Source organism: Cololabis saira, chromosome 4, assembly GCF_033807715.1.
Source record: "Cololabis saira isolate AMF1-May2022 chromosome 4, fColSai1.1, whole genome shotgun sequence".
NCBI classification, from domain to species: domain Eukaryota; kingdom Metazoa; phylum Chordata; class Actinopteri; order Beloniformes; family Belonidae; genus Cololabis; species Cololabis saira.
Genome location: NC_084590.1, coordinates 15803845 through 15816773, shown reverse-complemented (window position 1 = coordinate 15816773; position 12929 = coordinate 15803845). Strand labels below are relative to the sequence as shown.

The following is a 12929-nucleotide window of genomic DNA, read 5'->3' as shown; positions in this document are numbered from 1 at the left end:
AATCCTACACCCAGTGTACACTATCATACATTACAGACAGACATTCTTCACACTCCGTAGAAATAGAGTCAGTAAAAACTTCAACTTTTTCCCACATTCTTTGGGTCTCTTGAGTTTCCTTAACATGACTCAGATGCATCTTGCAAGCCAGCTCACAATGATTTCCATCACAGCACTTTGTATAACAGAATAAAACACAACTGTGTGTTTGATTAACACTGGGGATGCTTCAAGTAGGTCAGGACTGAGCTTGATTACTTTTACTTTCATCTATATCTTGTTTTTATTAGAGGGATATCCTGCTCCACCTTATTTTAATAGTAACAGCAGGTGTTTTGAAGCACCTGTCGTAACAGTATTAATACAGTTAGAGGAAAGCTGTTTGCAACAGGTGAAAGCTGGTTGTAATAGTAATAGATCTTTTAATCAGTAGCCCCTTTAATCGGGTCAAGTCTTGGACTCCTTTAAATAACTTGTAGCAAATCAATTCCATTGCATTCAATGTATATTATCATAATAAAAAGAAATGGGTCAGTTTAATGGCAATATTAAACTAGTCAGGCAAAGCAAGCTAAAAAAGTGAAAACCTGTTTGACAGAGTCAGTGTACAATTATCCAACTCCACGATAGCTCTGTAGCTGAGGGAAATTTAACCAGTTCTGTGGAGCCAACTATTAAACACTAAATCAGAATTTGACCTCAAAAGTATTGTGGAGTGTGTATGCGTCCTCACCAAATGCCACTGTTTAGGGTAGTTAGGGTCATTGAAAGCCATTGATCTCTTTGAGCGACTGAGCACTCTCTCCTTGGAGTACCACAGGACATGAGGGTGGCCTTCTAGAACATCCCCAGGTCGGACACCTCTTCTCCACACGCCCCCCTCTGATCCAGCATCACGCTTTACAGAACACAGCAAGTAATGGCCTTCCAGCTGGCCAATCTGTCCCTGGTTCTGCAGCCCGGCCTGCTCTGCTACCTGTGAAGAAAATAACACTTGTGATGTCTGCAAATTAAATGAGAATGTTTGGCTTAATTGGTTTTAGATTTTTTTTTTCTTCTGACAAGCAGCTTTTAAATTATATTGAAAGAAATTTCCATTTCACATTTCTCACTCCAGATTAAAGCTTGTATCTATCAGGAAGAGAAAACAAATAAGGTGCATCAAACATAAGTCAAACACAAAAATCATATTCTGAATAAAGGTCTGAGTGGCATAAAAATACTGTATATACACATCAAAACAAAAGGCAATACCAAAAATATCAAATCCATAGCTGCCAAGTAATTAAAGGTGGTGGCCCTTTTTATTAGATTTTACTTCCATTTTTCCAAATTTGTTCAAGACTCCCAGAGTTTTAGAAAAGGAAAACAAAAAGATGTTCCACCTCATGAGAAAAGTGTACCATAAATTAAAGTTCTAATACTCCATTAAGGCAAACAAAATAACGGAAAATTGTTTTTTTTTTTTTAAACATCCACATTGGCCTGTAACAGCATGACATTTGCAAGTACTGCTATCATTTCAATAGAAATTTGGGAAATAAAAAACTCTTAGGCCTATCGAAGAGGGAATAAATGAATGACTGTACCCTGTTGGCGATCACGTCCAGATGCACAGAGCTCTCCATCTCATCCTCGTCCTCATGATGAGAACCACTGTGAAGCCGAACCGCCCAGGACTGGCCCGGATCGCAGGAGGGCGACAGCCAAGGCAAGGCGTCTGATGAGGATGCAATTGGGAGAGTAGGAGTGACAGTAGGCAGAAGTGTGAGCAGCAAGAGGGCTAAAGACGACAAAAAAATTAGAAAGAGAAATGTTGGGAAATAGCGTGTTGCCATGGCAAAGACGGGTGACACAGCAGGTCGGCCAGGCGAGCCCTCTTCATCTGAACAGCAATCTGGAGGGAAGACAAAGACAGAGACAAGAAGAGTGAGAATGAGCGGCTGGTTGCTTTTCATCTGTGTGCTGCATTCGGCAGCAGCTTATCAAAACAAGAGCATCACACTGGATGAGGTAGGTCTGATTAACACTAATTAAAACTGGGTTTCACATGTGAATGCAATGTCATTAACATTAGAAGAGAAAAACAACTAAACAGGGACAATTATGGCAGTCCTGTTAAAATATGGACAATACTTGTGTGACAGTGAGTTTTTAACAACTCATGTAATGAAAAATACACAATTCTAATGATGCATGCGAATGTGTGGATTACACATGCCATGATCAGTCACTCTTGCTTTGGAAAAAACGACTTGCCACTGTTTCTATTTTATTGAATGATGTCTGTGTTACATCTTATGCCATGAATTTCAGAGTAATTATTTCCTTTTTTAATTAAAAAAAGTATATAGGCGACTCTTACAGGTCTATTAAACATCATTGGCACTTTGTGCACCTTCTGATCTAACTGCAGATGGATTTTTCTAACCACATGACACATTTCCACTTTGCCTGAGTTAAATTTCAATGGGTTTTGAGCCACAGATGACCAATAACACTGATTTAATCACATTTATTCACTCTTTTGCATGGTAATCTCCTTCAAGTCTGCCCTAAAAAGCCACCTACAGGAGGCTGCTACTCGTAATTGGGAATAATCAAAGCCTCTACTGCACATCCTGCTGTTTCCTTCTGATTATTGTTTCTTGTTTTTTGTTTTTTGTTTTGTTTTCTGCTTTTGTTTTGTATTACCTAGCTTATTCTATTTGTCTCATCACCTTTTTAGTCTCTCTCGGTGCAAAATAACAGTAATTCCCCCCTTTTCTTTTTTTTTTACAATCTACTACAAAGTACTGCTTCTTACCTGTATGTCATTCAATGTTATATGAGTTTAAAAAAGGTCTCCAATGTAAACAAGTGTAATGCTTTCTTGGAATAATGCCTTTTAGTTGACTTTGTATCAGCGAATCTGTACTGTCATGAAACTGTACCTGATCCTATGCAATTCTCCTAATAAATTCTTCAAATCAATCAATCAATCAATCAGTTTTGGTACACTGGAGGGTGTAGGTGCAAAAATGTCAATTTAACACCACATAAAAAACACTAATGCAATCAATACTGCTGTCTCTTTTTGTGGCATATCCCAAACTCCCAAGGCTCAATGGACAAAAGCAATGTTGTAAAAGCTAAACAGAGCAAAAGACCAGATCCCTTATCGGTGCCCCTGCAAGTACATCAGTCCTGTGACCACGTTATTAAATCATAATGTCACCAACAATCCTGCTTGGATCAGGCTAACTGAATGAAAGTGTGTGGTTGTTTCTGCAGACAGCAGTGTGGGCTGGTGTTTAGTTTGTATTTAGCTCCTAGGCTAGCTGCTCCACTGACAGTCCCACAGCTTCTGCCGATACATTAACTGCTTCTCCAAAACTGTGTGAACACAAGCCATATTCAATAATATCAACAATCGCACTCGCTGTTTTAGTGACTTAAACAGTAAGTAGTAATACAGAGGAAAACAGCCCTGCCGCCTGAAGCGAGACTCATGTTGTTTAACAGGTTTGAAGCTCTTGTTTTTATCGGTTTTAACGGCTGTTCGTTTATCAAACCATATCGATCAATCAATACAGTGCTGCGATACAGGTGTGCCTTACTTTTTCCCCCCGGCTGCGTCTCTGCTCGTGTGTTAATTCATATTTTGAGAGATATCACTGAGCTCGTCATCCCGTTTCCGTAACACGCGAGTGCTCTGCCTGACGCGCTACGTCACACCGTTCACGCGCATACGTCATGCGCAGCCATTGTTGAGACAGGTAAACTCACGCTGAGCTGTGATTGGTGGAGGGATCACCGCGGGGCAAGCTGATTGGTTGGTGCCACGGGGAATGGGAGGGGCCTGTGATCAGGGCTGATATCATCCAGTTCGATTCAATTCAATTCAATGTATTTGTATAGCGTCAAATATTATATTATATAATAAGGCCATCTCATGACGCTTCACAACACAAAATCACAAAAGTGATTAGATATAATACATAATAAAATCATGTATAAAAACATACAGGACTGTCTCAGAAAATTAGAATATTGTGATAAAGTTCTTTATTTTCTGTAATGCAATTAAAAAAACAAAAATGTCATACATTCTGGATTCATTACAAATCAACTGAAATATTGCAAGCCTTTTATTATTTTAATATTGCTGATTATGGCTTACAGTTTAAGATTAAGATTCCCAGAATATTCTATTTTTTTGAGATAGGATATTTGATTTTTCTTAAGTAAGCAATATTTCAGTTGATTTGTAATGAATCCAGAATGTATGACATTTTTGTTTTTGTAATTGCATTACAGAAAATCACAATATTCTAATTTTCTGAAACAGTCCTGTAAGTATGTAGCCTACTTGTCTCCACCCACTTGCTTTCTCGGTCATTTCCCTGTTGGTTTGAAGGACTGCTAGGTTTTATGCGTTTTAACTTTTATACGTACATAATTTTATGTGTGTGTGTGTAGCCAAACCCTTATAATATTGTAGTTTGGTCTCCCTACAACTGAATGTAGTCGCTGTTACAAGCCCATACATCCTGTTTTGATTTATCATTGTTCCTTTTTTTTTTGTTTGTCTTTAGTTCTGTTTGTTTGTTTTTCCTTAAAAAATATAAATGTACGTAGGTTTTTTTTTCTTTCAACATTACACAACTATAGGGCAACAGCTATGTTTTGACATGCTGATGTTTCTCTTTCTTCCTGACAATAATTGTAAACCAATTGTACACCAGCTGTGTAATGTAAAATGTGAGGATAAGAATAATAAAGAAAATAAAAAAAAAAAAAAAAAAAAACATAAGTATGTTGACACTTACCACTACAGTCACTCTATTTTACATTTTTAGATATTTTTATATTTGATATATTTTGTACATACGATACATGCGTTATTTATCTGCATTTATTCTGTACTTTCAACGTCATGCTGCTTAGTTGTTTTTGCAATTGCCCCTCGGGATAAATAAAGTTTTTCTGAATCTGAATCTGAATCTGAATCTGTATCAGAAAAAGATCAGCATCATTGATAAAAGTGATCAGATATCACACATCATAAAATAAAACACAAGCATCAGAAAACATCAGCATCGGAGAAAACTGAAGAACAGCAAAACATCCAAAAAACACAGTAGCTAGCTGACTCTAAGCGTAGGATTTTTCGTAGAGGAAGGTTTTAAGCCTACTCTTAAAGGCAGAGAGTGTGTCCGTCTTTCGGACCAAGACTAGAAGATTATTCCAGAGGTTAGGGGCCTGAAATTTGAAGGTTCTGCCTCCATTTCTGCTCTTGGAGACTGTAGGAATCACAAGTAATCTTGCATTCTGTGAATGCGGTGATCCAGCAGGATAGTAGGGAACTATGAGTTCTTTGAGGTAGGATGGAGCCTGACCATTCAGGACTTTATAGTTGAGGAGGAGGACTTTAAACTCTATTCTGACTTTTACAGGGAGCCAGTGTAAGGAGGCTAATATTGCGGTGATATTGGTCTCTTTTCCCAGTTCTTGTTAGTACACGAGTGGCAGCATTCTGAACCTGCTGGAGAGACTTTAGCGTCTTGCTGGTACGGCCTAATAACAAGGAGTTACAATCCAACCTTGAGGTGACAAATGCATGTACTATTTTTTCAGCATCTTTCTGTGACAGATTGGTCTGATTTTGGCAATATTACGTAAATGGAAATAGGCAGTTCTTGAAATGTGCAGAGTAAAGCCATCCAGAGTAGACATTACTCAAAAATTCCTTTCTATGGTGTTCTGGGCCGACCACAATGATTTCAGTCTTGTTTGAGTTTAGTAATAAAAAATGACAGGTCATCCAAGGCTTTATGTCCTTGAGGCAAGTTGAACAGTTCATGGAAACCTTTGTGATTCAAGCTTTAGCATGAGTAATCTATCATGGTGCAATATTGGACATTTATCTTTGACACGTAATTCTGATATATATATATATATATATATATATATATATATATATATATATATATATATATATATATGTATGTATATATATATATATATATATATATATATATATATATATATATATATATATATATATATATATATATATATTCATATTCTTTCTTGATTTATAAAAGTTTTCAACAACTAATAAAAGGCAAATATGAATAAGACAGATATTAAGAGGATGAATATGAATGAAAGAATATGATATATATATATATATATATATATATATATATATATATATATATATATATATATATATATATATATATATATATATATATATATATATAAATTTTAATACAGCTACAACAGTACTTCTGCACACCTATCATGACTATGTTAAGCATAATAGAAAAGCAACATGGTGGACTAGAACCTTGTGCAGCTGTGCATAACATATCCTGTGTTCTTGTTTCATTTACCGTACCTATCTGGTCCGTGTCTAAAAACTATTCAATTCATTTTTCAACTTAGTTTTATTTATATAACGTCGATTACAATATAAGTTGTCTCTAGGCGCTTTCCAGAGAGACAGAATATGACCCCCAAGCAACTATTACAACAAGACAAACATCCAGCATTTATTGGATTGAAGTTAATCATTTCTTTATAAGGCTTTGTGGACATCTACAGTGCCTTGCAAAAGTATTCACCTCCCTTCGCTTTTTACGTATTTTGTTTCATTACACATTTTAGTTCAGTGTTTTTTTAATCTGAATTTTATTTGATGGTTCCGAACACAATAGTCTAAGTTGGTTAAATGGAAATGAGAAAAACATAAATTAAAAATATACATAAAGCTATTTTTTAGAAATAAAAAACTGAAAATTGGCATGTGCATATGTATTCACCCCCCTAAAGTCAACACTTTGTAGATCTTTTACAGCAACCACAGCTCCAAGTCGCTTTGGTTAAGTCTCTATAAGCTCGCCACATCTTACCACTGGGATTTCTGCCCATTCCTCCTTGCAACACTGCTCCAACTCCTTCAAGTTGGACGGTTTGCGCTTGTGAACAGCAATCTTTACGTCTGTCCAAAGATTTTCTATCGGATTGAGGTCTGGGCTTTGACTATGCCATTCCAACACATTTACATATTCCCCCTAAAAAACTTAAATGTTGCTTTAGCAGTGTGTTTGGGGTCAGTGTCCTGCAGGAAGCTGAACCTCCATCCCAGCCTCAAATCACGCACAGAGTGGTACAGGTTTTGCTCAAGAATATCCCTGTATTTAGCACCATCCATCTTTCCCTCAACCCTGACCAGTTTTCCAGTCCCAGCTGCAGAAACATTCCCACAGCATGATGCTGCCACCACCATGTTTCACTGTGGGGATGGTGTTCTTTGGGTGATGTGTTGGGTTTACACCAAACATAGCGTTTTCATTGATGGTCGAAAATGTTGGTCTCATCAGACCAGAGCACATTCCTCCATACATTTTGGGAGTGTCCCAGATGCCTTTTTGCAAACTCAAAACATGCTATTTTGTTTTTTTGCTGAAAGTAATGGCTTTCTTCTGGCCACTCTGCCATAAAACCCAACACGGCTTATTGTCTTCCTATGTACAGATACTCCAGTCTTTGCTGAGGATCTCTGCAGCTCCTCCAGGGTTACCTTAGGTCTCTGTCCCGCCTCTCTGATTAATGCCCTCCTTACCCGGTCCATGAGTAATGGTGGGCGGCCGTCTCTTGGCAGGTTTGCTGTTGTGCCATGTTCTTTCCACTTGGTTATGATAGATTTGATGGTGCTCCTGAGGATCATCAAATATTTGCATATTTTTTTGTAACCTAATCCTGACTTGTACTTCTCAACAACTTCGTCCCTCGCTTGTTTGGAGAGTTTCTTGGTCGCCATGGCAGTGTTTGGTTAGTGGTGCCTCTTGCTTGTTGCAGCCTGTGGAGACTTTCAAATAAGGTGTGTGTGTATATGTACTGACAGATTATGTGATACTTAGATTGCACACCGGTGGACATCATTTCACTAAATATCTGACTTCTGAAGTAAATCGGTTGCACCAATTTTCAGTTTTTTATTTAAAAAAAATAGCTTTATGTACATATTTTTCTCATTTCACTTCACCAATTTAGACTATTGTGTTCTGATCCATCACAGGAAATTCAGATGAAAAAAACATTGAACTAAAGGCTGTAATGAAACAAAATATGTAAAAAGCGAAGGGGAGTGAATACAAGGCACTGTAGATGAGACGAGGGACCTGTCCAGGGTGAACCCCTGCTTCTCGACTCTAATATGCCGGGATAGGCTCCAGCAGACCCTGGTGACCCTGCATGGGATTAAACGGTATAGAAAATGGATGGATGCATGGATATGTTTCATATTAAGATTCAGTGCTGTGAAAAATCATTTGCCCCTTACAGATTTCTGTTCTTTTATTTTTGCTTTTTTGTCACACTTCCACATTTTAGGTCACTAAGTAAATGTTGATATCAGACAAAGATTAAATACCCCCCCCCCCCCCCTGTGAAATCATTAAGAAATCACTTAACCTGTCTGACAATTTGAAGTAGACAAAGATTTTAAAAAGCACACATCATGCCCTAATCTCAAGAAATTCTACAAACCGGATTTGGTTGAAGTTGGGAAATTGTGTAAAATGTAAATAAAAACAAAATACAATGATTTGACAATCCTTTTCAACCCATATTCAATTAAATAAACTACAAAGACAACATATTTAATGCTGAAACTCAAACTTTATTTTATTTTTCAAATAATAATTAACTTAGAATTTCATGGCTGCAACACGTGAAGTAGAAGTTGGGAAAGGGCATGTTTACCACTTCATTACATCACCTTTCCTTTTAATAACACTCAATAAACATTTTGGAAGAGAGGAGACTAATTCTCTTAGCTTCTCATGTGGAATTCTTTCCCATTCTTGCTTGATGAACCGTTTCAGTTGTTCAACAGTCCGGGGTCTTCTCTGTCGTATTTTACGCTTCATAATGCGCCACACATTTTCAATGGGAGACAGGTCTGGACTGCAAGCGGGCCAGGGGAGAACATGGACTCTTTTACTTCCAAGCCACGCTGTTGTAACACGTGCAGAATGTGGCTTTGCATTGTCTTGCTGAAATAAGCAGCGGCGTCCATGAAAAAGACTTCGCTTGGATGGCAGGATATGTTGCTCCAAAATCTGTATGTACTTTTCAGCATTTATGTTGCCTTGACAGAAATGTACAGTAAGTCACCCATGCCATGGGAACTAATGCACCCCCATACCATCACAGATGCTGCTTTTGAACTTTGTGTTGATAACAGTCCGGATGGTCCGCTTCCTCTTTGGTCCGGAGGACACGACGTCCAGTGTTTCCAAAAACAATTTGAAAAGTGGACTCATCAGACCACAAAACACTTTTCCATTGTGCATCAGTCCATTTTACATGAGCTCGGGCCCAGATAACCCGGTGGCGTTTCTGGATGTTGTTCATAAACGGCTTTTGCTTTGCATGGTAGAGTTTTAACCCACACTTACTGATGTAGTGACGAACTGTATTTACTGACAGTGGTTTTCTGAAGTTTTCCTGAGCCCATTTGGTGATATCCTTTACACACTCATGTCGGTTTTTAAGGCAGTGCCATCTGAGAGATCAAAGGTCACGGTCATTCAGTCTTGGTTTCCGGCCGTGGCGCTTACGTGCAGTGATTTCACCAGATTCTCTGAACCTTTTGATGATATTATGGACCGTAGATGTTGAAATCCCTAAATTCCTTGCAATTTTGCTTTGAGAAATGTTGTTCTTAAACTGTTAGTGCTTCTTCTGTCACGTCCATGTTCCTTAAATGTAATCCTAGGAAAAGTCCTGGGCCTGATATGATCACAGGCAAACTCTTGAAAGTCTGTGCAGAACAGCTATGTGATATCTTTGCTGATCTTTTTAACTTGTCTCTGACCCAGTACAAGGTTCCAAAGTTATGGAAGGAGTCAATTGTGGTACCTGTGGCTAAGACCAAGGCTCCCAAAGAGCTCAACGACCTAAGGCCTGTGGCCTTGACTTCATTGGTTATGAAGGTTTTTGAACGGCTGGTTAAACAGGATCTGACGGAGAAGGTCCAGAGCCAGCTCGACCCAATGCAATTTGCATATAGGGCCAGAAGAGGAGTTGATGACGCTACCGTAACTCTGCTCAATTACTTGCACAAGCACCTGGAGGGCAAAAAAACCCATGCAAGGCTATTATTTGTAGACCTTTCGTCAGCTTTTAACACAATACAGCCACATATTTTGGCTGACAAACTACTGTTGGATTTTAATCTTGATGCTGGATTCGTGAAATGGGTGTTGGATTTCCTAACTTGTCGGCCTCAGGCAGTCAGAGCAAATGGAGCCCTTTCCCGGAGGAAGCTGTCTTCCACAGGCTCACCACAGGGGTGCGTCCTGTCCCCTCTACTGTACATCCTGTATACCAATGATTGCAGGAGCCATCATAAAGACAGGCATCTTTTGAAGTTCGCTGAGGATACAGTGCTAATCAGTCTTCTCCAGGATGGTGAGCTCAGCCATGGACCGGCTCTAACGGACTTTGTAAAGTGGTGTGATAACCACTTTCTTAAGTTAAATGTCCTTAAAACTAAAGACAAGCAAATAGACTTAAAGAGGAGATGTACTTCTCTCCCAAATCCTCCCATTACCATCCAGGTCCCACAGGTGGAAACAGTGGAGAGTTATAAATATCTGGGCACTATCATTGATAAGGACCTGAGGTATGACCTCAATACATCTGCCATTTGCAAAAAGGGCCTGCAAAGACTTTATTTTCTGCGCAGATTGAACACTTTTAATGTGGAGAAAACACTAATGGTGTTATTTTATACGTCTTTTATTGAATCAATTTTAACTTTCTGTATTGTATTGTGGTATGGCAACTTGACAGTGCAGAACAAAAAGAGGATGCAGGACATTGTCAGAGCAGCCAGTAAAATCATTGGCACTCAGCAGCTCTCTCTGACTGACATCTACGAAGGTCGAGTCCTGAATAAGGCACAAGACATCTTGGCCAGTCCTGGTCACCCTCTGTCAGAAGAGTTTGTCCTTCTCCCTTCTGGGCGGCGCTATAGGCTTCCCAAGGCCAATAGCAATAGGTATACATTGTCTTTTATACCAACCGATGTTAAAATGATCAATTCACATAAATTTTAATATTTTTAATATATTTTTATCATTCTGCCTGCACTGCTGTAAGCACTTCTGCTTTTACTCATTTATTATGGTTACTATGTCATGTTTTAATGTTTTAATTGTTCTTATTTGTATGTCTGTCTTTGTATGATGACTGTTTCCCATACTGCTAAATGAATTTCCCCTCGAGGGACAATAAAAATGACTGACTCTGAGATCCCTAAATTCCTTGCAATTTTGCTTTGAGAAATGTTGTTCTTAAACTGTTCACCTATTTTCTCACGCAGTTGTGGACAAAGTGGTGACCCTCACCCCATCCTTGCTTGTGAATGACTGAGCATGTTTGGGGAGGCTCCTTTTATACTCAATCATGGAACCCACCTGTTCCCAATTAGCCTGATCACATGTGGGATGTTCCAAATAGGTGTTTCATGAGCTTTTCTCAGCTTTCTCAGTATTTTTTGCCACCTTTCCCAACTTCTACTGGACATGTTGCAGCCATGAAATTCTAAGTTAATTATTATTTGGCAAAAAACAATTAAGTTTATCAGTTTGAACATTAAATATGTTGTCTTTGTAGTGTATTCAATTGAATAGGTTGAGAAGGATTTTCAAATCGTTGTATTTTGTTTTTATTTACATTTTACACAATTTCCCAACTTCAACCGAATCCGGTTTGTAGAACCAAACACAAAGTAAAACAAAGTAATTGACTCTTATCCATCTGGACAGGGTTACAAAGCCACTCTAAAGGCTTTGGGACTCCAGGGAGCCACAGTGATAGCCATTCTCCACAAAGACATGCAGCAGTGGTGAACCTTCCCAGGAGTGGCCAGCTTACCAAATTCACTTCAACAGCGTAGAGACGCTCATTCAGGAGGTCAAAAAGGAACCCGGAACGACGTCTAAAGCCTAGCTTTAGACGGGGCAAAGATGACATCCATGGGGGAGTTCCGAAGGAAAAAGACAAAACAAAACAGAACAAAAAAAAAACACTGACAACCAATAGCAACACAAAGGCACATCAAATATTTGCCCCAAAACATCTTGATGATCACCAAAACTTTTGGAAAAATATTCTGTGGACTGACGAGAGGAAATTGGAACCTTTTGGAAAGAGTGCCCCCCGTTACATCTGTCGTAAAACTAACAAGGCGTTTAGAAAAAGAACATCATACTTACAGTGAAACATGGTGGCGGTAGTGTGATGGTCTGGGGCGACTTTGCTGCCTCAGGATCTGGACAACTTGCTGTAGTTGATGGAACGATGAACTTCCTTCCCTACCATGAAATGCCGAAGGAGAAAGCCTGGCCATCAGCGCAGTTGGGTTATGCAGCACACCAGCAAGTCTTCCTCTTAATGGCTCAAAAAATAAAAAAAAGGGTTTGGGATTGTTCTGACCAAAATCTGGACTTCAATCCAGTTCAGATGCAGTGACATGGCCTTGAAGAGCCTGTCAATGCCCGAAAACCTTCTAATATGGCTGAAGTAAAACACACAGTGAAACAACACTCCTCCACAATGAAAGACTCAGTGTGAAAGACTCATTCCCAGTTATGGAAATGTTTGATGGCGGCTGTCTGGAGCGGTGCAACCAGCTACTACCGTCAGGGAGCAATTATATTTTCACATCGGGCCAGGGTGGCTTGGGAAACCTTTTCCCCTTCATAAATGAAATAATCACTTTAAAGGAAGCATTTACTCAGATTATCTTTGTCTGATATTAAAGTGAGTGTGATGATCGTTAACATGTAAGTGTGACAGAAAAGCAAAAACTAAATAAATATGTGAGGGGGGCAAATACTTGTTCACACCACTGTATTTGTTAC

General features: G+C 38.9%; 1 protein-coding gene across 1 annotated transcript in view; it reads right to left on the bottom strand.

Annotated features, from left to right (window-relative positions):
* The window catches only part of pcsk7 (proprotein convertase subtilisin/kexin type 7), a 31674-nt gene extending 27960 nt beyond the window's left edge, over positions 1–3714 (bottom strand). Inside the window, exons 1-3 of the mRNA XM_061718976.1 lie at positions 3600–3714; positions 1590–1897; positions 734–976 (exon numbers count right to left, since the gene is read on the bottom strand). Of these exons, the coding sequence (XP_061574960.1) occupies positions 734–976; positions 1590–1838 (492 nt within the window). The 5' untranslated portion in view covers positions 1839–1897; positions 3600–3714. The remainder of the gene's footprint in view (positions 1–733; positions 977–1589; positions 1898–3599) is intronic.
* Positions 3715–12929: the final 9215 nt, after the last annotated feature.